Genomic DNA, 23,439 nt, shown 5'->3' with positions numbered 1-23,439 from the left:
GGCTGAGGCAGGAGAACTGCTTGAAACTGGGAGGGGAGGTTGCAGTGAGCAAAGATTATGCCACTGCATTCCAGCCTGGGCAACAGAGGAAGACTCTGCCTCAAAAAAAAAAAAAAAAAAACCACCTTTTATAGAAAGGTTATTTGGAAAAAATAAAAACAAAAGAAAATTTTTAAAAGAAAAAAACAATAAAAATTCAACAGACAAAAATTCAACCCATAAAAAAGTAATGTATTTGTTATCTCATAATTCAAATCAGCAAGTCATTTTCCCAAATGACAGAAATATATTCTGTAAGATCACTGCAATCATTGCCAGTTGAAAGGGGAAGATGTTAACCAATTATTTAAATGTGCTTTTTCTTTGGGATGGAGTTTTGCTCTTGTTGCCCAGGCTCGAGTGCAATGGTTTGATCTCGGTCCACCTTCCAAGTTCAAGTGATTCTCCTGCCTCAGCCTCCAAGTAGCTGGGATTACAAGCGCCCATCACCACGCCCAGCTAATTTTTTGTATTTTTAGTAGAGACGAGGTTTCCCCATGTTAGTCGGGCTGGTCTTGAACTCCTGACCTCAGGTGATCTGCCTGTGTTGGCCTCCCAAAGGGCTGCAATTACAGGCATGAGCCACCGCACCTGGCCTAAATGTGCTTATTAAACTAAGATTTTAATTCTTTTGCCTTCATTTTCTCATTTAAGGGTTCCAGGACTTTTTCTTCCTTGACTGAACTGTATGAGCATACAAAACATGGTCTCTAAATAGTGAAATAAAACACTGTAGGACTCTGTTACAAAATGAAAGACAAGTAATGGTTTTTGTGAGTTAACAAGGAAGCTACACAAAATTAAGTCAACTCAGTTTAAAAAGTTATGAAATAGAAATTTTGGTTACACTTATATTTAAAAGACAACAAAATCAAGTCCCAATAGTATCAGGAACTTTACCAAAATGAGATGTTCTGATAGATAATCTAAATAAGGAAAAATAATAAAGTAGCAAATGGTAGGTTTTTTTTGTTTTGTTTTTTTGAGACAGGGTCTTTAGGCTGGGTGCAGTGGCTCATGCCTGTAATCCAAGGACTTTGGGAGGCCGAGGCAGTTGGATCACATGCTGAGTTCAGTGGCATAATCTGTCACCCAGGCTGAATTCACTGGCATAATCATGTCTCACTGCAACCTCAAACTCCTGGACTCAAGCGATCTTTCCATTTCAGCCTCATGAATAGCTGGGACCACAGGTTTGTGCCACCACACTCAGCTAATTTTTGGATTTATTTATAAAGACAGGCATCTTGCTAGGTTGCTGAGGCTGGTCTCAAACTCCTGGGCTCAAGGGATCCTCCCACCTTAGTCTCCCAAAGTGCTGGGATTACAGGTTGTATAAACCACTGCACCCAGCCACAAAATGGGTTTTGAATTCAGGACAAGATTGCAAAAGAAATCTCTCCTCATTATCACTAGATAGCTGTATCTGTCTGTATGGTTCAGGTTTTCATAAAAAATATATATATACCTAGAAATAAAAATGTTCTAACATCAGATTATGGTAATGGTTGCATAATGCTATAAATTTACTAAATATCAGCCAGGCAGAGGGGTTCACACCTATAATCCTGATACCTTGGGAGGCCAAGGTGGGAGGATCACCTGATTCTAGAAGTTCAAGGCTAGCCGGGCAACATGGCAAGAACCTATTCTCTGGGGGGGGAACAAACTTAAAAATTAGCTGGGCATGATGGTGCATGCCTGTAGTCCCAGCTATTCTGGAGAATAAGGTGGGAGAATCACTCACGCCTAAGAGGTCAAGGCTGCAGTGAGCTGTGATCATGCTACTGCAATTCAGTCTGGGCAACAGGGCAAAAACCCATCTCAAAAAAATAAAAACAGCCGGGCACTGTGGCTCACGCCTGTAATCCTAGCACTTTGGGAGGCCAAGGAAGACGGATTGCCTGAGCTCAGAAGTTTGAGACCAGCCTGGGTCTCAAACACAGAGAATCCCATCTCTACTAAAATACAAAAAATTAGCTGGGCATAGTGTGCCTGTAGTCCTAGCTACTCAGGAGGCTGAGGCAGGAGAACTGCTTGAAATCAGGAGGCAGAGGTTGCAGTGAGCCAAGATGGCACCACTGCACTCCAGCCAGGGCAACAGAATGAGACTGTCTCAAAAATAAAAAATAAAATAAAAATAAATAAAAATAAAATTGGAAGCAATCAAACATTATGAAGATACTAGATATCAGTAGTGTTCACTATACGCTATCTGATAATTCTAGAGCTTCTAAATCTATGAGGCCACTTAGGGTCAGGGCTAGGGGGCTATACAGGAATGCCTTCTTTAGCTATTAACCAAGAAAAGGATAGCTTGTAGCAGGATATACAAGCAATTAGCTCACACCTTATCAAAACGTCTCTAAAAGAGAAAGCCAGCTGGATGTGGTGGCTCACACCAGTAATCCCAACACTCTGGGAGGCTGAGGCATGCAGAACACTTGAGGCCAGGAGTTGAGACAAGCCTGGCCAACATGGTAAAACCCTATGTGTACTACAAGTACAAAAATTAGCCAGGCATGGTAGCGCACACCTGCAATCCCAGCTACTGGGAAATGTGAGGCATGAGAATCCCTTGAACCCTGGAGGCAGAAGTTGCAGTAAGCCAAGATTGTACCACTGCACTCAGCCTGGGTGACAGAGAGAGACCCTGTCTCAAACAAAAAAATAAATAAATATAAGAGAAAAAACATAAGAAATAGAAAAGAGCAACCCAGATGAAGCTACCCACTGCTTTGCCTTAGAATAGTGGCATATGGGCCGGGTGCAGTGGCTCACACCTGTAATCCCAGCACTTTGGGAGGCCAAGGTGGGTGGATCATAAGGTCAAGAGATCAAGACCATCCTGGTCAACATAGTGAAACCCCATCTCTACTAAAAATACAAAAAATTAGCTGGGCATGGTGGCGCGTGCCTGCAGTCCCAGCGACTCGGGAGGCTGAGGCAGGAGAATTGCCTGAACCCAGGAGGCGGAGGTTGCGGTGAGCTGAGATCGCGCCATTGCACTCCAGCCTGGGTAAGAAGAGCGAAACTCCGTCTCAAAAAAAAAAAAAAAAAATAGTGGCATATGGCTAAAATAATGGTATTACACAAATTATTTAACTGTCTGTGGCTCCTACGGGTTCAGTTACTTATCATTTACCACATTCCATATACATTGCTAGGTTCTGGGAATATATAATTTTGATGAGAGAGAGAAAGAGAGAGAGAGAGATTTTCAATATACTGTGGTAAGTAATGATACTGTTTTTGCTGAGATCAGGTCTGTGAAAACACAGAAGACAATCAGGTGTCACAGACAGGAGGTAGGATGGGAATGTCAGAGAAAACGTTGCTGAAGAGCTGACATCTAAACTGAAAGAAACTTATAAGGAGTACAATTAGGAAAGGAAAAAAAGAAGAACATTCTAAGCAAAGGGAACAAAAGCATGAGCAAAAATTTGGAACCATGAAACAATGTTAATGAGGAAAGAATTAGTGATCATTCGATATTACTTACATAATGGTTCAAGGCATGGAGGGACATAAAGTAAAAAATAAAAATAAAAAGATAAAGATTTTTTCATAAAGCTTTAATTATTTAAAGTATGCTACTTTTACCCTTGGTTGATCACCCTCAATTAAGAAAATTATTGGTCTATAAATCTCATAAATCTGGGAACACTACTCTATATGATATATAGCCTTGAAGAATTAAGCAAGTGAATCTCTGGCTGACCTATCTTGTAGAAAATGGCTTGATAATGTGACATCTCCCTATATTTTCCTGTCCTCCCCCAAAACACCTGTTGTAAACATTGCTCAAACACTAGCAGTTTATTAAGGATAAAGTAACCAGAATTTACTTTCACAACATGAAGCAGAACACCATTAGTGACAGCAAATACTTGCTTTCACTTATCTCAGTCTTGGCATCAAATTCTGAAGTAAAGAAAAGTTACCAGCAGGTGCGGTGGTTCAAGCTGTAATCCCAGCACTTTGGGAGGTTGAGAAGGGCGAATCACCTGAGGTTGGGAGTTCGAGACCAGTCTGACCAACATGGAGAAACCCCATCTCTACTAAAAATACAAAATTAGCCGGGCATGGTGATGCATGCCTGTAATCCCAGCTACTTAGGAGGCTAAGGCAGGAGAATCACTTGAACCCGAGATTCGGAGGTTGCAGTGAGCCGAGATCGCGCCATTGCACTTTAGCCTGGGCAACGAGACCAAAACTCCATTTCAAAACAAAAAAGAAGAAAGAAAAACAGAAAATGTATCTTTATTTTTTTTCCTTTTTTTTTTTTTTTTGAGACGGAGTTTCACTTTTGTTACCCAGGCTGGAGTGCAATGGCGCGATCTCGGCTCACCACAACCTCCGCCTCCTGGGTTCAGGCAATTCTCCTGTCTCAGCCTCCTGAGTAGCTGGGATTACAGGCACGCGCCACCATGCCCAGCTAATTTTTTGTATTTTTAGTAGAGACGGGGTTTCACCATGTTGACCAGGATGGTCTCGATCTCTTGACCTCGTGATCCACCCGCCTCGGCCTCCCAAAGTGCTGGGATTACAGGCTTGAGCCACCGCGCCCGGCCAGAAAATGTACCTTTAAAGCAATAAAGTAGGAATGTAGTGAGAGTATGGCAGATTTACAACTTTGCAATACTTCTGTGCACAATCTGAAGTTTGTCAAGTCTTTTTTCTTTTTCCAAAAATTATGCCATATTTATATTTTTCACGGCTTCAAAATACACTGCTAGTTTGTAAGACCTGCTCTTGCCAGGTGGAAGAAAACCGTACACCAGACAATAGAATACTCACCAATTATTTCATGTTTTTTCAATTTGGTAACCTGACCCCAACTTACCTGCTTTACATTGTATCCTGCTTTTGCACTAGTTTCAATAAACATAACATTCAGCTCTTTGGCTTTCCTCTCTCCCTCCTCAATTGACACTTGCCTGTAAAAAAAAAAAAAAACAACAAACTTCTTACTTTTAAGACACGATACAGTACGATAAAGATTATAAAGAAAGCTCTGAAAATAACTTTCCTTGATATAAGGACTGGTTATACAGGTCAGATTAGTTTGAAAATTCATTAATCTGCAACACACTTGAAATTTGTGTGTTTCTGTGTGTGTACACTTAACTTTTTTTTTTTTTTTTTTGAGATGGAGTTTCACTGGTTACCCAGGCTGGAGTGCAATGGCGTGATCTCGGCTCACCGCAACCTCCGCCTCCTGGGTTCAGGCAATTCTCCTACCTCAGCCTCCTGAGTAACTGGGATTACAGGCACACACCACCATGCCCAGCTAATGTTTTGTATTTTTAGTAGAGATGGGGTTTCACCATGTTGACCAGGATGGTCTCGATCTCTTGACCTCGTGATCCACCCGCCTCGGCCTCCCAAAGTGCTGGGATTACAGGCTTGAGCCACCGCACCCGGCCCACTTAACATTTTTTAAAGACTTTTTTTTTTGTTACTGATTTGCTTTTACTTGACAGGGATCACCCTGTAATTTTTTTTACTTTTAAAAACTTAATAGTTTGAGGATTGCTTGAGCCCAGGATGTTGAGGCTGCAGTGAGCCATTATCAGGTTACCACATCACTGTACTCCAGCCTGGACAACAGACCCTGTCTCAAAAAAAGAAAAACCTGGCCGGGTGCGGTGGCTCACGCCTATAATCCCAGCCCTTTGGGAGGCCGAGACGGGTGGAACACAAGGCCAAGAGATCGAGACCATCCTGGTCAACATGGTGAAACTCCATCTCTACTAAAAATACAAAAATTAGTGGGCATGGTGGCGCACGCCTGTAGTCCGAGCTACTCGGGAGGCTGAGGCAGGAGAATTGCCTGAACCCAGGAGGCGGGGGTTGTGGTGAGCCGAGATCGCGCTATTGCACCCCAGCCTGGGTAACAAGAGCGAAACTCTGTCTCAAAAAAAAAAAAAAGAAAAAGAAAAAGAAAAACCTAAAAACAAAACAAAACAAAATCACTTAATAGTCTGCCTCTTTCCTTTAATATTAGACCATAGGTTTTTAGCCTTATAATTCAAATCTTTGTGTAAAATAATTTTTATAGCTAGATAATTTTTGTCAACTTGCTCCTATAATTTATGTAACCATTCCCAAACTATTAGAATGCAATTTGTTTTGAATTTCACACTACTATAAAAATTGTTGCCCTTAATATCTCTGTGCTTAATATTTCATGCAATGCAAATCATTTCCTTAGGTTAGATTTTGTGGATTTCTTTTTTTTGAGACGGAGTTTTGCTCATCGCCCAGGCTGGAGTGCAATGGTGTGATCTCGGCTCAGTGCAACTTCCACCACCTGGGGGGCTCAAGTAATTCTCCTGCCTCAGCCTCCCAAGTAGCTGGGATTCCAGGAACCCACTACCATGCCTGGCTAATTTTTGTATTTTGAGTAGAGATAGAGTTTCACCATGTTGACCAGGCTGGTCTCAAACTCCTGACCTCAGGTGATCCACCCACATCGGCCTCCCAAAGTGCTGGGATTACAGGCATGAGCCACTGTGCCTGGCCAATTTTGTGGATTTTTATAAGTGGAGTGAGTCAAAGACATGTATGGTAAAGCCTCTAGATACAAAATATTAGTACTTTTTCTTTTACAAGGTATTTTGTGATGCATTACAATTAGCACTGTGTCTCAAATTGTGAGCTCTTCAAGTGCAAGATTATCTCATTTATATTGGTATCCCTAATGCCTAAGCTGGCAGATACGAATTTCACAAATATACAAATGTTCTATCATCAGTTGACAAACCCTGCTTCCTACAATACAGAAACCTGGGCAATGGAAGAGAATTTCCACAAGCTCCCATCTGCCTGCATGTGTGCCCTTATGTTGTACCTCTAGTCCTAATACTACAGAAGAATTGTCCTTATTCTCGAAACTTACACCTATGTATTAGATCCCATTCCCTTCTTGCCTACAGGAAATTATTCTAGAATTCTCCACTCCCTAAAAACAAGAACATTCTCTTACATAACACTCCAACTGCTAAGATTTTACATTTGTTTGTTTTATCTTCTCATTCTGTGTATATAAATTTTCTAAGACACTTTTAAAAAACCGTATGAGAGGCCGGGCGTGGTGGCTCAAGCCTGTAATCCCAGCACTTTGGGAGGCCGAGGCGGGTGGATCACGAGGTAAAGAGATCGAGACCATCCTGGTCAACATGGTGAAACCCCGTCTCTACTAAAAATACAAAACATTAGCTGGGCATGGTGGCGCATGCCTGTAATCCCAGCTACTCAGGAGGCTGAGGCAGGAGAATTGCCTGAACCCAGGAGGCGGAGGTTGCAGTGAGCCGAGATCGTGCCATTGCACTCCAGCCTGGGTAACAAGAGCGAAACTCCGTCTCAAAAAAAAAAAAAACCATATGAGAGTAAATTGCCAATATGCAGACCTTTAGCCCTAAATTTTTCAGCTATGTGAATTTCCTAAAAACAAGGACATTCTCTTATACAACCATAGTACAATTATTAAATTTGGGAATTAACATCAATATCATACCATCATTGAACCTATAGGACATTATCCCAATGATGTCCTTTACTGCCAATTATTCCAATGTCCTCTATAGCAAATTACATACTTCTTTGAAAAGAAACTTTCTCAATTATTTGGTTATCCTGAGGTACTCAGAATAAGGAGGGAGTGACAGAAGGAGGGAGAGGAAAGGAGGATAAATGCTTAAGTCAGTCTCTGGCATCTTCCAAAGGTGAACAATGAGTTTTCTCCCTATTATTGTAACTCATGGATTTAAACAAATTTTACAATAATTACTGACTTTCAAATTTTCCTACAGTTTGACCAGTAGAGCTTCTTTGAGTTGGCTCTCCTGAATCTGATATAACCCCAATGGTCTTCCTTGATTTGTGATACATGATGTTCCAGGCCCACTGTTTACATTTTCTGGCCCGGATGCCAAACTTGTCATTTCTTCAAGTAGCCCTGGTTCCTTTGGAGAGAAATGGTATTTACATACAGTACTGTGGGCTCATTCCTCCTGGTTTAAGTCTATTCAGTAGATAGAGCTAGAAAATATTTAAAAATTTCAAATGCTAAAAAATATAATAAGGGCAGGAATGGTGGCTCATGCCTGTAATTCCAGCATTTTGGAATGCCGAGGCAGGTAGATCACAAGGTCAAGCAATCGAGACTATCCTGGCCAACATGGTGAAACCCCATCTCTACTAAAAATACAATATATTAGCCGGGTGTGGTGGTGGGTGTCTGTAATCACAGCTACTCGGGAGGGTGAGGCAAGAGAATTGCTTGAAACCAGAAAACGGAAGTTGCAGTGAGCTGGGATCACACCACTGCACTCCAGCCTGGTGATAGGGTAAGACTCTGTTTCAAAAAAACAAAAAAAGTAATGAATTCATGCTTAAATTTGTTATTTATATTTAACTTCATTAATCTTATAGCTGTATTTCCATCTCCCATGTCCAAAATCTCATTTCCCAAAGACAATTATTAAGCAAAGTATTCATTATTTTATGCAGAATACATAAAATGATTTTGAAATAAGAATACCCAACATCATCACCAACATGTTTACTACAAACAGTAAAGATCTGGCTGGCTGTGGTGGCTCACGCCTGTAATCCCAGCACTTTGGGAGGCTGAGACAGGTGATCATTTGCGGTAAGGAGTTCGAGACCAGCCTGGCCAACATGGTGAAACCCTATCTCCACTAAAAATATGAAAATTAGCTGGGCATGGTGGTGCATGCCTATAGACCCAGCTACTTGGGAGGCTGAAGCAGGAGAATCACTTGAACCAGGAGGCAGAGGTTGCAATGAGCTGAGATCACGCCATTCACTCCAGCCTGGGCGACAGAGCAAGACTCACTCTCAAAAAAAAAAAAAATTAATTTTTTTTTTGAGACAGAGTTTTGTTCTGTTGTACACATGAGTGCAGGGCAGGATTGTAGCTCACCATAACCTCAAACTCCTGGCCTCAAATGATCCTCCTGCTTTGGCCTCTTTTGGGAACAGAGGTGTAAGCTACCATGGCCAGCCTAATTTATTTAAACTTATAATTTATCTTTCCTTTTAGGTCCTGATTTATAGTTTACTGATTGTACAGGTCCCAGTCCCTCATTTCAGCCACTCATGGGCGCACTAATCGAGACTCAGGTTTTCTGCTCAAAGGCATATATGCATAGGAGAGCACTTCCGCTAGGCATGCATTTACCAGCTGGTATCTCTGAAGCAGCCATTTCCCTTCAGACTCTGCGGGCACAACCAGGACTTGAAAGATGGACATAAAGCACAGTGGTGTGAGGGTTGTATCCTCTACCTCTACCATGCTCTGCCTCCAGGCCCTGCTGCAGCTTCTGGAGGTATTTGATGCTAAGCTCCACAGCAGCAGTCCAGCTGGGATGGCAGAACAGTAGGGTCCTCATTTTGTTTTGGGTAATGTGTATATACATCTGTATTTCTCTCTTAAGTAAACTATACCATATGTTACATACTACTTCACTTTGCATTTTTTCACTTAGTCATATATCCTTAAGATTCACTCTAGGCTGGGCGCGGTGGCTCAAGCTTGTAATCCCAGCACTTTGGGAGGCCGAGGCGGGTGGATTACGAGGTCGAGAGATCGAGACCATCCTGGTCAACATGGTGAAACCCCGTCTCTACTAAAAATACAAAAAATTAGCTGGGCATGGTGGCACATGCCTGTAATCCCAGCTACTCAGGAGGCTGAGGCAGGAGAATTGCCTGAACCCAGGAGGCGGAGGTTGCGGTGAGCCGAGACCGCGCCATTGCACTCCAGCCTGGGTAACAAGAGCGAAACTCCGTCTCAAAAAAAAAAAAAAAAAAAGATTCACTCCACAGTAATATATACATTCTTCATTCCTTTTTAAACCTGTTTAGTGCTCCTTTAAAAGGATGTTTGTTTCTACTTTGGGTGAAATAGAAAAAAATAGATAAATAAAAATAAAAGGATGTTTGTAAGTCTGTCAAACCATTTCCCTTTTGTGGGCACCTGGGTTGTTTATAGCCTTTAGACATTACAAACAGTGCTAGAAATTACAAATAGTGCTATAGCAAATAGACTTGTATATATGTCTTTTTTTTTTTTTTAGACGGAGTTTCACTCTGTCACCTAGATTGGAGTGCAATGGTGCAATCTCAGCTCACTGCAACCTCTACCTCAGGGTTCAAGCAATTCTCCTGCCTCAGCCTCATGAGTAGCTGGGACTACAGGCTTCTGCCACCATGCCCGGCTAACTTTTGTATTTTTAGTAGAGACGGGGTTTCACCATATTGGCCAGGCTGGTCTCAAACTCCTGACCTTGTGATCCGCCCGCCTCAGCCTCCCAAAGTGCTAGGATTACAGGCATGAGCCACCGTGCCCAGCCTGTCTTTTTTGTATTCTTAGCAATGTATCTTGAGGAGATTCCTAGAAGTGGGATTTCCAGGTCAAAGGCTAAATGTCTATGTTAGATATTGCCAAAAATCAACTCTCTCTCCTACAGAGGCAACTGCATTGCCTCAGCAATTTATGAGAGTACCTGTTTTCCTTGCAGCCTTGCTAGCAGAGGATTTCAACTTGAAATTCTGGCAGTCTGAATCTGAGGCAAAAATATTTCTCAGTGTAGTTTCAATTTGTACTTCAGTAAGAGGAAAATTGATCTTCTTTTCAGATAGTTAAGAGCTATATTACTTTCTCCATGAACTGTTCATATTTCTAGTCATTTTTTCTATAGTGCTATTTGTCTTTTGCCTTCTCTATTTTTAGAAGCTTTTTTCTTTTCTTTTTTATTTTAAATTGGGGAAAATACCGATTATTCTACAATCAGTTTCTCCATGAACTGTTCATATTTCTAGTCATTTTTTCTATAGTGCTATTTGTCTTTCGTCTTCTCTATTTTTAGAAGCTTTTTTCTTTTCTTTTTTATTTTAAATTGATAGTTCTAGAAAGTCTGGGGAGAATACCGATTATTCTACAATCAATCCTTACTTCCTCAGGGTGAATTCCCAAAAGCTACAGTCCAGGCGTCCCCAAACTGCGGCCCCCTGAGGCCATTTATCCGGCCCCCCGCCGCACTTCAGGAAGGAGACCTCTTTCATTGGTGGTCAGTGAGAGGAGCACAGTATGTGGCGGCCCTCCAATGGTCTGAGGGACAATGAACTGGCCCCCTGTGTAAAAAGTTTGGGGACCCCTGAGCTACACCAACCATTGCATTTTCAGGGTAGTTTCCAGAGGAGATTTAAGTCTGTCGCCCAGTGGAAATACCTGCTCTTTGCAGGTTGGACTAATTCTGTCTTTCTCTCTAGACTCCTCAGCAGGATAGAAGCTTTTTATATATTTGGGATATTAGCCATTTTTGATATGATTTAAAAACACCTTTCTGTAGTTTGCCATTCACTTTGTTTATAATGTTTTATATAATCAAACTTATTAACACTTTCCCTTATTTTGTGTCATAGGATTAGTATGATTAAGAACCAGAATTCAGCCCAGGCGCAGTGGCTCACACCTGTAGTCTCAACATGTTGGGAGGCCGAAGTAGGCGGATCATCTGAGGTCAGGAGTTCAAAACCAGCCTGACCAACATAGTGAAACCCCAATTCTACTAAAAACACAAAAAATTAGCCAGGTGCAGTGGCACACACCTGTAATCCCAGCTACTCAGAAGCTGAACCAGGAGAATCGCGTGCACCCGGGAGATTGCAGTGAGGTGAGATCCCTCCACTGCACTCCAGCCTGGGCAACAAGAGTGAAACTCCGTCTGATTAAAAAAAAAAAAAAAAGAAAAAGGAACGAAAATTCAGTTAGTCTTTATTTTACTTTCACAATTAAATCTCTAATCTCTTTAGAATTTGTCCTAGTGTAATAGAAGAACTTGATCCAATTTTATCTTTTTCTGTACAGTTAATCAGTTACTCCAATCAATTTATTACAGTTCATTTTCTCCAGTGATTTGAAGTACCACTTTGAAACTTATTTTCCATATGAAACTGGCTGTTTCTAGCATTTCTACTCTATTCTACTTTTCCATAACTATTTGTGCACCAAGACCACATTGCTTTAATTATAGAGGCTTTATGTTTTTGTTTTTGTTTTGAGACAGAGTCTCACTCTGTCACCCAGGCTGGAGTGCAGTGACAGGATCTCAGCCCACTGACCTCCACCTCCTGGGATCAAGTGATTCTCATGCCTCAGCCAACCAAGTAGCTGGGATTATAGGCATGTGCTACCCAGTATGGCAAATTTTTGTATTTTTAGTAGAGACAGGGTTTCATCATGTTGGCCAGGCTGGTCTCGAAATCCTGGCCTCAAGTGATCCGCCTGCCTAGGCTTCCCAAAATTCTGGGATTACAGGTGTGAGCCACCATGCTGGCCAAATTTTTCTTTTACTATTATTAATATAAATAGGGTAATCTTGCCGGGCGCGGTGGCTCAAGCCTGTAATCCCAGCACTTTGGGAGGCCGAGGCGGGTGGATCACGAGGTCGAGAGATCGAGACCATCCTGGTCAACATGGTGAAACTCCGTCTCTACTAAAAACACAAAAATTAGCTGGGCATGGTGGCGCACGCCTGTAGTCCCAGCTACTCAGGAGGCTGAGGCAGGAGAATTGCTTGAACCCAGGAGGCGGAGGTTGCGGTGAGCCGAGATCGCGCCATTGCACTCCAGCCTGGGTAACAAGAGCGAAACTCTGTCTCAAAAAAAAAAAGAATGCCCTAAAATGGTCAGGTGCAGTACCTCACACCTGTAATCCCAGCACTTTGGGAGGCTGAGGTAGGTGGACACAAGGTCAAGAGATTGAGACCATCCTGGCCAACATGGTAAAGTCCCATCTCTAATAAAAATACAAAAAAATTCGCTGGGTGTGGTGGCGCACGCCTGTAGTCCCAGCTACTTGGGAGGCTGAGGCAAAAGAATCGCTTGAACCCGAGAGGCGGAGGTTGCAGTGAGCCAAGATAGCGCTGCTGGACTCCAGTCTGGCAACAGAGCAAGGCTATGTCTCCAAAAAAAAAAAAAAAAAAAGAATGCCCTAAAACGTACTCCTTGGTATTCTTCTCCATCTACAATTACTACCTTGTTGATTCCATACAGTCTTAAGGTTTTAAATACCATCTATATGCTGATGACTCCCAAACTTATATATCTAGCCTGGTCTGTTCCTCTGAACCCCAGACACGTATCCAACTGCTTATCTGACATCTTGACTAAGATTTCTAATGGCCATTCTACACTTAACAAGACCAAATCTCAGGTCATGTTCTCTCCCAAAAAAGCTCTTTAGACAGTCACTCTTATCTCAGTTAATGACAGTTACTCAGGCCAAAAATCTAGGTATCAACCCCGACTATTCCTTCATTCACACACCACATTCCACCCATCAGTATGTATTCCATCCATTGCATAAGTATATCCTGATTGCTCTATCTTCAAAATATATCTGAATTTAACCACTTATCACTGTATAAGCTATCATTGTCTTAGTTCAAGTCATAATTTCTTGATTGGATGACAGACTGGATTAGCTTTTTTTTTTTTTTTTGGAGACAGAGCCTCACTAATGGCCAGGCTGGAGTGCAGTGGCATGATCTTGGCTCACAGCAACCTCTACCTCCTGGGTTCAAGCAATTCTGCCTCGGCCTCCTGAGTAGCTGGGATTACAGGCACGCACCACTATGCCTGACTAATTTTTGTATTTTCAGCAGAGATGGGGTTTCACTGTGTTGGCCAGGCTGGCCTTGAACTCCTAATCTCAAGTGATCCACCGGCCTCTGCTTCCCAAAGTCCTGGGACTACAGGTGTGAGCCACCACGCCTGCCCTACCCTTTTCATTTCAATAGAACAAACAGTGATCCACGAAGTTACTCCTCTACTCAAACCCTTTAATATCATTAAGAATGAACCCTTACTTTGCTGTACATGATCTGGCCTTCATTTGATCTGTTTGTTTGTTTGTTTGCCTTAATGCCTACTACTTTCTATCATCCTTTTTTTTTTTTGAGACAGAGTATCACTCTGTCACACAGGCTGGAGTGCAATGGCATGATCTCAGCTCACTGCAACTTCTGCCTCCTGGGTTCAAGCAATTCTCCTGCCTCCGCCTCCTAAGTAGCTGGGATTACAGATGTGCACCACCACACCTGGCTAATTTTTGCATTTTTAGTAGAGACGAGGTTTCACCATGTTGGTCAGGCTAGTCACAAACTCCTGACCTCATGATCTGCCCACCTCAGCCTCCCAAAGTGCTGGGATTACAGGCGTGAGTTACTGCGCCCGGCCCCATCATCCTTTATCCAGTTATATAGGTATCTTTGCTGCTCCTTGAATTAGCTAAGTGTATTACTGACTGTGATGGCTAATGTTGAGTGTCAACTTGATTGGATTAGAGGATGCAAAGTATTATTCCTGGGTGTGTCTGTGAAGGTGGTGCCAAAGGAGATCAACATTTGAGTCAATGGACTGGGAGAGGCAGACTCACCTTCAATCTGGATGGGTACAATCTAATCAGCTGCCAGAGCAGCTAGAATAAAGCAGGCAGAAGTGGAAGGACTAGACTGGCTGAGTCTTCCAGACTTCATCTTTCTCCTGTGCTGGATGCTTCCTGCCCTAGAACATTAGACTCTAAGTTCTTCAGCTTTTGGACTCTTAGACTTACATCAGTTGTTTGCCAGGGGCTCTTGGGCCTTCGGCCACAGAATGAAGGCTGCACTGTCAGCTTCCCTACTTTTGAGGTCTGGGGACTCGAACTGGCTTCCTTGTCCCTCAGCTTGCAGATGGCCTATTGTGGTACTTTACCCTGTATTTGTGTGAGTCCTTAAAAAATTCTCTTTTGGGCCGGGCGCGGTGGCTCAAGCCTGTAATCCCAACACTTTGGGAGGCTGAGACAGGTGGATCACGAGGTCAAGAGATCGACACCATCCTGGTCAACATGGTGAAACCCCATCTCTACTAAAAATACAAAAAAAAATTAGCTGGGCATGATGGCACGTGCCTGTAATCCCAGCTACTCAGGAGGCTGAGGCAGGAGAATTGCCTGAACCCAGGAGGCGGAGGTTGCAGTGAGCCGAGATGGCACCATTGCACTCCAGCCTGGGTAACAAGAGCGAAACTCCGTCCAAAAAAAAAAAAAAAATTCTCTTTTGTATATACGTATATCCTACTAGGCCTTTCCCTCTTGAGAACCCTAATACACCGACTCAGAGATTTTTTTCATTTTCTGAGCCCTTTGCCTACAACCTTTCCCCCTCAAGATAGTTACACAGTTAACCTCCCCCTCTTCATAAAGTCACCAGTCACCTTCTCATTGAGGTCTTCCATTGCCAACCTAACTAAAATTTCAAATCCTTCCTTAGCATTTCATGTCCCCTTTCCCTGCTTCATTTTTCCCTGTTAGCATCTATCACTATCTAACATATTACATATTTTATTGACTTATTTATTGCCTGGATTGCTCTCTGTGATAAAAGTTCCTTGAAGATTTGTCTTTTGTGTTCACTACTATATGCTAGTGCAGAAGCATCTGGAACATAAGTGACACCAATAAATATTTCTTGAATGAGTGCTCACTGGTCTATAAAACCTATACATGGAGGATTCAGGACAGAAATCCTTACTGGTTTTAGACTCCTGATCATATTCACTAAGGTGGTCCTAATAAAATAGTTGGAGGTTAGCTACAGCAATGGTCCCAATTGTGGTTTGACTATGTCAGATACACCTAGGAAGATTCTTCAAAATAGAGATTCCTGGGCCCTACTCCAGGCTCACTAAATCATAGTATCTAAGGGTAGTACCAAAACTCCTAAAACTTAAGTCTTTTATTCACTCTCAAAGAAAGTTAATAAAGATATTTAACTTTGAATTTTTTGTTTTGATTGAAATATATTCTTCTGACTACAAAAGTAAACAATTTTTCAAAGATGAATCAATAAAATCATCCACAATCCCACTTCCTTCCCCAAAAGAACCACAGTTAAGTTTCATGTATTCTTATTCAGATTTTTTCTAATAGAGCAAACAAATATATCACTACCATCTTTTTTTATTTTCTGAGACCGAGTTGTACTGTCACCCAGGCTGGAGTGTGGTAATGTGATCTCGGCACAATCTCAGCTCACTGCAACCTCCGCCTCCCAGGTTCAAGCGATTCTCCTGCCATAGCCTCCCGAGTAACTGGGATTACAAGTGCATGCCACCATGCCCAGCTAATTTTTGTATTTTTAGTAGAGATGGTGTTTTACCATGTTAGCCAGGCTGGTCCCAAACTCCTGACCTCAAGTGATCTGCCCACCTTGACCTCCCAAAGTGCTGGGATTACAGGCATGAGCCACCTTGCCTGGCCTACCATCTTTCTTTAAATAGAAAAGATATTGTGTTATACACACTGATACAAATGCTCTTCTAACCTTCATGTGTTACATCAAGCGTCCCCAAACTACATCCCGCGGGCCGCATGCGGCCCCCTGAGGCCATTTATCCGGCCCCCCGCCCGCCGCACTTCAGGAAGGGGCACCTCTTTCATTGGTGGTCAGTGAGAGAAGCACAGTATATGGCGGCCCTCCAACGGTCTGAGGGACAGTGAACTGGCCCCATGTAAAAAGTTTGGGGACAATATGTTAAAACATCAATAAATTTCTCTCATTCTTTTTAATGGCTACAAAGATATAAATAGTATAAAATACTATTTAAATATATAAATAGTATATAAATAGTATGCTATCTAAATATTCAAATACTAAATATTAATATTTAAATACTAAATAGTATATATAAATGGTATAAATAGCATTTTATACTATTTATATCTCCAATCTATTACTGTTGGACATCTAGATTGATTTTTATTTTTTAGTATTACAAATAATGTTGCAAAACAGTACGGTCACCTTTTCACATTTCTGTGGGACCATCTGTGAGATATTGGGTCAATAACGTTGTTTTAAATTTTAATATAATCCAACTGTTTCCCCCAAAAATTGTATATACATTTTCAGAGCATGAGAGTTCTTACTAATTCAAACTTTTAACATTACTGAGCATTTAAATCTTCTGAATCATAGTCGATCTAATAGGTGAATATGCACTTTATGTATATTCAAACTTATCAATCTTTCCCTTTACGGCCTCGGGATTTCATGTCATGCTTACAAAAGGTCAAAATATAAACATGATAAGAAAAATTAAGTCTTTTACCCATTTGAAAGTCATTTCAGTGGAATGCAGAAGCTCTGTTTCTCTTAAATGTGAGCAGTTGAGAGATCAGAGTCTGGCAAAGATTACGAAGATGGTAATTTCAAAGCAGCTGACAAATGTTACCCTAAAGAAAAACTATTATAAATATAATTTGGGGGTTGGGCATGGTGGCTCACCCCTGTAATCTCAACACTTTGGGAAGCCGAGGTGGGTGGATCACCTGAGGTCAGGAGTTCAAGACCAGCCTGGCCAACATGGTGAAGGGAACCCATCATTACCAAAAAACATAAAAATTAGACAGGTGTGGTGCTGGGCTCTTGTAATCCCAGCTACTTGGGGGGCCAAGGCAGGAGAAATCACTTGAACCTGGGAGACAGAGGTTGCAGTGAGCCAAGACTGTGCCATTGCACTCCAGCCTGAGCAAGAAGAGTGAAACTCTGTCTCAGAAACAAACAAAATATATATATATATATAATTTTGATAAGTTCCTATCATTTGTGTACTCAACTGAAATATTAAGCAATAAAAAAAACTAATCTTATAACCATCCTCCTCAGATGACTCTGGCTATAGAGGGAAACAATTCAGATATACAATTTTTCTATTTAAAAATGACGGTATGGCCAGGCATGGTGGCTCACACCTGTAATCTCAGCACTCTGGAAGACTAAGGCAGGTGGATCACAAGATCAGGAGTTCAGGACCAGCCTGGCCAAGACGGGGAAACCCCATCTCTACTAAAAATACAAAAATTAGCCAGGCGTGGTGGCAGCTGTAATCCCAACAACTCAGGAGGCTGAAGCAGGACAATCGCTTGAACCTGGGGCGGGGGTGTGTGTGTGTGTGGAGGTTGCAATGAGCTCAGATCACACCACTGCACTCCAGCCTGAATGACAGAGTAAGACTCCATCTCCAGAAAAAAAAAAAGGAAGGTACCTAAGATGAAATCACTTTTAATTTACTTTTAAATTAAGAAAGACTTTTTTTGCAACTGTACTACCAATTCTTTTTTTTTTTTTTTTGGAGATGGAATCTCACTGTGTCACCCAGGCTGGAATGCAGTGGCACAATCTTGGCTCAATGCAACCTCTGCCCCCCGGGTTAAAGCAATTCTCCTTTCTCAGCTTCCCGAGTAACTGGGATTGCAGGCGCGTGCCATCACTTCTGGCTAATTTTTACATTTTTAGTAGAGATGGGTTTTTGCCTTGTTGGCCAAGCTGGTCTCGAACTTCTGACCTCAGGTGATCCGCCCACCTCAGCCTCCCAAAGTGCTGGGATTATGCGCATGAGCCACCACACCTGGCCTGTACTACCAATTCTAATTGAAGTGCCATAGGCATAAATGGGCTTGAAATCTCCACAAGTCTTTTAATACTGGCTTTCATTGCAACATTTGAATTAATATCACAAGTTCATTACCTAAATTTCAATATCCATCTCATGAGTAAACAAATAATAAATAGTAAAAGCTCTCACTATTAAGTAGTATGGTCAAAACTATTTAAAGCATAAAGAATATGCAGTAAATCTCTTAAGAATGCTGAAAGCAAATATTCAAGCCAAGGGTTCTACAGTGAATGTTAATATATTTTGCATCCTGTGACTTGAATATCGCTTTGCTCATTTGACTAAGGTATCACAATCAAGCTATTCAGTGCAACTACAGAGTCTGGCTCAACCACACAATTAAAAAAAACAAACACCCAAAAAACAAAATCCCACACCACTGAATTCTAATGAATGTTTTTAAGAAGACTACTAAGAGTCTGCATCTAATCATTATGAATAATTTTTAAAGATAAAGTTTCTTTTCCAAAGGGTTTGCTCTTTAACAAAATATTATTCATGCTTATGAGATCTAAAAAAATGCAAAATATTTACTGGCTTCATGTCTAAACAATCTTGCACAAGAGTTATTCACACATGGGCTTAAACAAAATAAAATTCATTTTCCCTTAAGCACTGGGTGTTTAATGTTTACATTTGCATTTCAGGTTCCCATGCTAAAGAAAAGCAGGGGAGGACATAAACTTAAGGATTAAGCATGTCTCCTCTGAAGTAAGTTCTCATTGAACAAAAATAAAAGGCTGCGTAACACAGAAATCAAACATTACAGAAACATAAAATAACTCCGTACCTCTTGTCAGCAAGATCTGTTTTATTTCCTACTAGCATGATGATAACATCACTTCCTCTTTCTGTTCTGACATCATCAATCCATTTTGTAGTTTGCTGGAATGAGTTAACATCTGGCATAGGAGGGTAGACAGAGAGATTAGTGTTGTAGAAAAATGCCTCCCCAGGTGGTGGGCACCTCCTCTAAAAAAGCCCTCAAACTTGGAAGGGGTCTGGCACATTAGTACTCCACTTTTAATGTGCCTGCAACATAACTCCATTTTATCTGATTACAACTGTCAGCAATTTAAACAAATTACAAGAATAAAATCTTCAAGGTTCCTTTTAAGAGTAGTTAAAAATTTTTTTTGAACATGACCAAATGAGCACAATGTAGTATTTAACTGGGGGGAAAAAAAAAACTTCTTGAAATATAAGGACAGCTATGGCAGATAATATGGTGTCACATTGCCACAATGCTTTTTTGATCACTTACACATATCAAACACGACAAAGAAAGCATTTTCAAAAGTATGTCAGCCAGTAAGTCCCAACACATCCAGAAAAATTTTAAAGCCTTTCAATAGCTTTCAACACCACTGTTTGCACTGTTTCCTCAGTTTGTGATCACTTTAACCTAAAGTTTATTTGTTTAACGCACCAGAAACATTTGCAACAAAATTTATTTTTTCTAGGCTTGGATTCTAAGTAGAGTACTTCAACACTTACTACAGTAGCTAAAGAAAACAATATACTACTACTATTTTAATCACATTTGTGGAATTATAAAAAAAATATACCAGGTTTCACTTGCTTTGGTTAAAGTAAGCACAAACATTTTAAAGCTACAAAACTTGTCAATGCACAATATGAACATACTTCTTTTTTTAAAACAAACAGCAACCCAAAGTAAAAGTACAAAGGAAAAAAGACTGCATATGCATCTATCTCAAAAAAAGTCCTTGAATGCAATCTTCTCATTTTGCCAGCACAATTTTTCTTTATTAGATATGACTCCAGATTGAGGAGATATCAAAAAATGCACAGTAACAGTATTATTAGTCCAAATGAATAGATCCTTTGTCTATGTAAGATTTTCTTTTTAGCCCAAGATACCACATCTGTGTAGTGTGGTAAATTTTTTAAAAATTTAAAAAGAAATCCCCTTTTAAAAAACTTAAAAAGGACTGGGCACAGTGGCTCATGCCTGTAATCCTAGCACTTTGTTGCTGTTGTTGTTTTTGAGACTGAGTTTCACTCTTGTTGCCTAGGCTAGAGTGCAATGGCACCATCTCGGCTCACTGCAACCTCCACCTCCTGCGTTCAGGCAATTTTCCTGCTTCAGCCTCCCAAGTAGCTGGGATTACAGGCATGTGCCACCACATCTGGCTAATTTTATATTTTTAGTAGAGACAGGGCTTCATCATGTTGGTCAGGCTGGTCTCGAACTCCCAACCTCAGGTGATCTGCCGTGGTTGGCCTCCCAAAGTGAGGCGATTACAGGCATGGGCCACTGTGCCCAGGCTAATCCTAGCACTTTAAGGCTGAGGCAGGAGGATCACTTAAGCCCAGGAGCTCGAGACCCTGGTTTTCCTATAAATTATAAACCACTATATGGAATAATGTTTAATATTGCCTAATATATGTCATAAACCAATTTACAAAGGCAATTTCAATCACAAAGCATTTTCTTCATGGAAAATTTATAGTCACTTAAAAGGCCACAGGCATTATTCAATCTTCAGAAAAAAAGAAAAAGGTTACTAGTCGTTTCACCTCTCATTTAAAATTTTTTTCTTGGAGGGAAATAAAAGTGTAATTTGTTAGCAATAAAGTCAGTCACAAAACCAAAATATGATTCAAATAAAAAAGATTAATAAAAAACTATGTATTATGTTTTCTCTGTCTTCCTCTACAGAGAGAATGGCTGGAAGGGGAAAGCAGAGAAAAGCTGGCTAGTAGAAGCTTGTTTGTAATAGCCTCAAAAGAAACCTTGGAGGTTTGGAAAACTTGGCAAGAGACTTAAATGCAGATTATTTTATTTTAGAGAAATCTGAGATCAAATTAAATGAAAAGGAGACAGTCTTCCAACTATAATTATGGTATGGTGTAGGAATAACAGGATACTGAGAAACCCTTGAAGAGAATTAGTAATTGGACCCCAAAGAGAATTTCTGGGGCAAAAAACCTGGCACAGTTAGATATAAAGCACGTTGGTACAAACACCAAAGCAAGTATTTCTGACCTGGCTGGTCTGTGATTTACTATGATAAAACTTACTTTTACATGCCAGTAAGGAAAACAAGCACAAGACAAGAACACGCATGCAGCTAAACTAAAGGTTGAAAGAAGATTAGAAATGCATAATTCCCCCCACTCACTTGTGATATCATAAACAACAACTGCCACAGTGGAGTCACGAATGTAGCTAGGAATCAAGCTCCTGAACCGCTCTTGACCTGCTGTGTCCCATAATTGCAATCGTACCTAACAACAAAATCAGTCAAACAAGCAAGAAAAATATGAAAGGTCAACCCATTGCAATATACCTACTTGTGATATCGTAAACTACTACAGCTGCAGCAGAGTCACGGATGTAACTGGGAATGAGGCTACGGAATCGTTCCTGACCCGCAGTATCCCACAGCTGAAGCCTGATCTGTGAGATGGGAAAAAATAAATAAAAAAAAAAACAAAAAAAAAACTAATACTAAAAAGAAAAAAGAAACAATGTGGTTTTTTTTTTTGTTTGTTTTTTTAAGGGAGAGGGCGGGAAGGAAGTAGAAGAAGATTCATGCAAGAAAGAGGTTGCAGGGAGTGAGGAATGAAAATAACACAAAACTCCTTTTTCAAAAGGGAGAAATATTAAAAAGTTGGGTACTCTGAAAGTAAATGACTGGAAAATGTCACTGGGAAAGATTTCACAGAAACAGAAATACGGCTTCCTTTTTTCCCTACTTAAAACCGATTTGAATCCCTATGTCTTCCCAGGTGGTGAAAAGTAGACTGTTGATGCTTAAATACAGAGAAAAAAACAAAAACAAAAACAAAAACCAACTAAGGTAAATGTCAATGAGTAGCCCAAGCTATCAGAGTAAAGGACTTAATGCTTCTCTGAAAGCTCTCAAGCTAAACTGTGTCACCTTCCTCTAGAACACTTTGAAATTGGGTCTTTACTGTGCATGTATTTCTCCCATACCTTGAGAGAGAGAGAGAGAGAGAGAGAGAGAGAGAGAGAGAGAGTGTGTGTGTGTGTGTGTACTGTAACAAAAAGGAGGAATATCTTTTTGCAGACCTACATAAACATTTCTTTACCTACTATCTCATATTTATATTAAGTAATTCTCCCATACATTTCTCCTCTGTGTGTATGTGTGTGTAAAATGTAACAAAAAGGAAGAGTACCTTTTTGCAGCCCTACATAAACATTTCTTTACCTACTATCGCATATCTACATTACAGGAAGAAAAGCCTGAAAGAGAGAGAGAGAGAGAGAGAGAGAGAGAGAGAGAGAGAGAGAGAGAGAGAAGAGTGTGTGTGTGTGTCTGTGTAACGTAACAAAAAGGAGGAATATCTTTTTGCAGCCCTACATAAAAATTTCTTTACTATCTCATATCAATTTAACAGGAAGAAAAGCCTGAAAATAAGCATCAAGTTCTTGCATCATGATAAAGTTGTTTCCAAGCTTTCAAAAAAAAATTTTTTTTTTGAGACAGAGTCTCACTCTTGTCGCCCAGGCTGGAGTGCAGTGGCGTGATCTTGGCTCACTGCAACCTCCTGCTCTGGGGTTCAATCGATTCTCCTGCCTCAGCCTCCCAAGTAGCTGGGATTACAGGCACCCGCCACCACACCTGACTAATTTTTGTACTTTTAGCAGAGACGGGGTTTCGTCATGTTGGCCAGGCTTGTCTTGAACTCCTGACCTCAGGTGATCCTCCTGCCTTGGCCTCCCAAAGTGCTGGGATTACAGGTGTGAGCCACCGCACTCGGCTACTTTCAAATTTGAAGAAGTGACATGCTATACATCAAAACATAAAAGAGAACATTCTGGAAAAAAACAAATCTAAGAAATAACACTGAAAATAAAATGTTTTTGGT

General features: G+C 40.9%; 1 protein-coding gene across 2 annotated transcripts in view; it reads right to left on the bottom strand.

Annotated features, from left to right (window-relative positions):
• RAB6A (RAB6A, member RAS oncogene family) overlaps positions 1–23,439 on the bottom strand; it is a 95,414-nt gene that overhangs the window by 22,557 nt on the left and 49,418 nt on the right. The window contains exons 4-6 of one of the 2 annotated variants that reach the window (XM_039470863.2): positions 21,895–22,000; positions 19,364–19,475; positions 4,886–4,979 (exon numbers count right to left, since the gene is read on the bottom strand). In XM_039470863.2, the coding sequence (XP_039326797.1) occupies positions 4,886–4,979; positions 19,364–19,475; positions 21,895–22,000 (312 nt within the window). Of the gene's footprint in view, positions 1–4,885; positions 4,980–19,363; positions 19,476–21,722; positions 21,829–21,894; positions 22,001–23,439 lie in introns of both variants that reach the window. The other variant, XM_039470862.2, reaches the window with a different exon arrangement.

This window comes from Saimiri boliviensis, chromosome 6, assembly GCF_048565385.1.
Source record: "Saimiri boliviensis isolate mSaiBol1 chromosome 6, mSaiBol1.pri, whole genome shotgun sequence".
NCBI classification, from domain to species: Eukaryota; Metazoa; Chordata; class Mammalia; order Primates; family Cebidae; genus Saimiri; species Saimiri boliviensis.
Note: the sequence above shows the minus strand (reverse complement) of the source record. Positions and strands in the feature narration are given on the sequence as shown.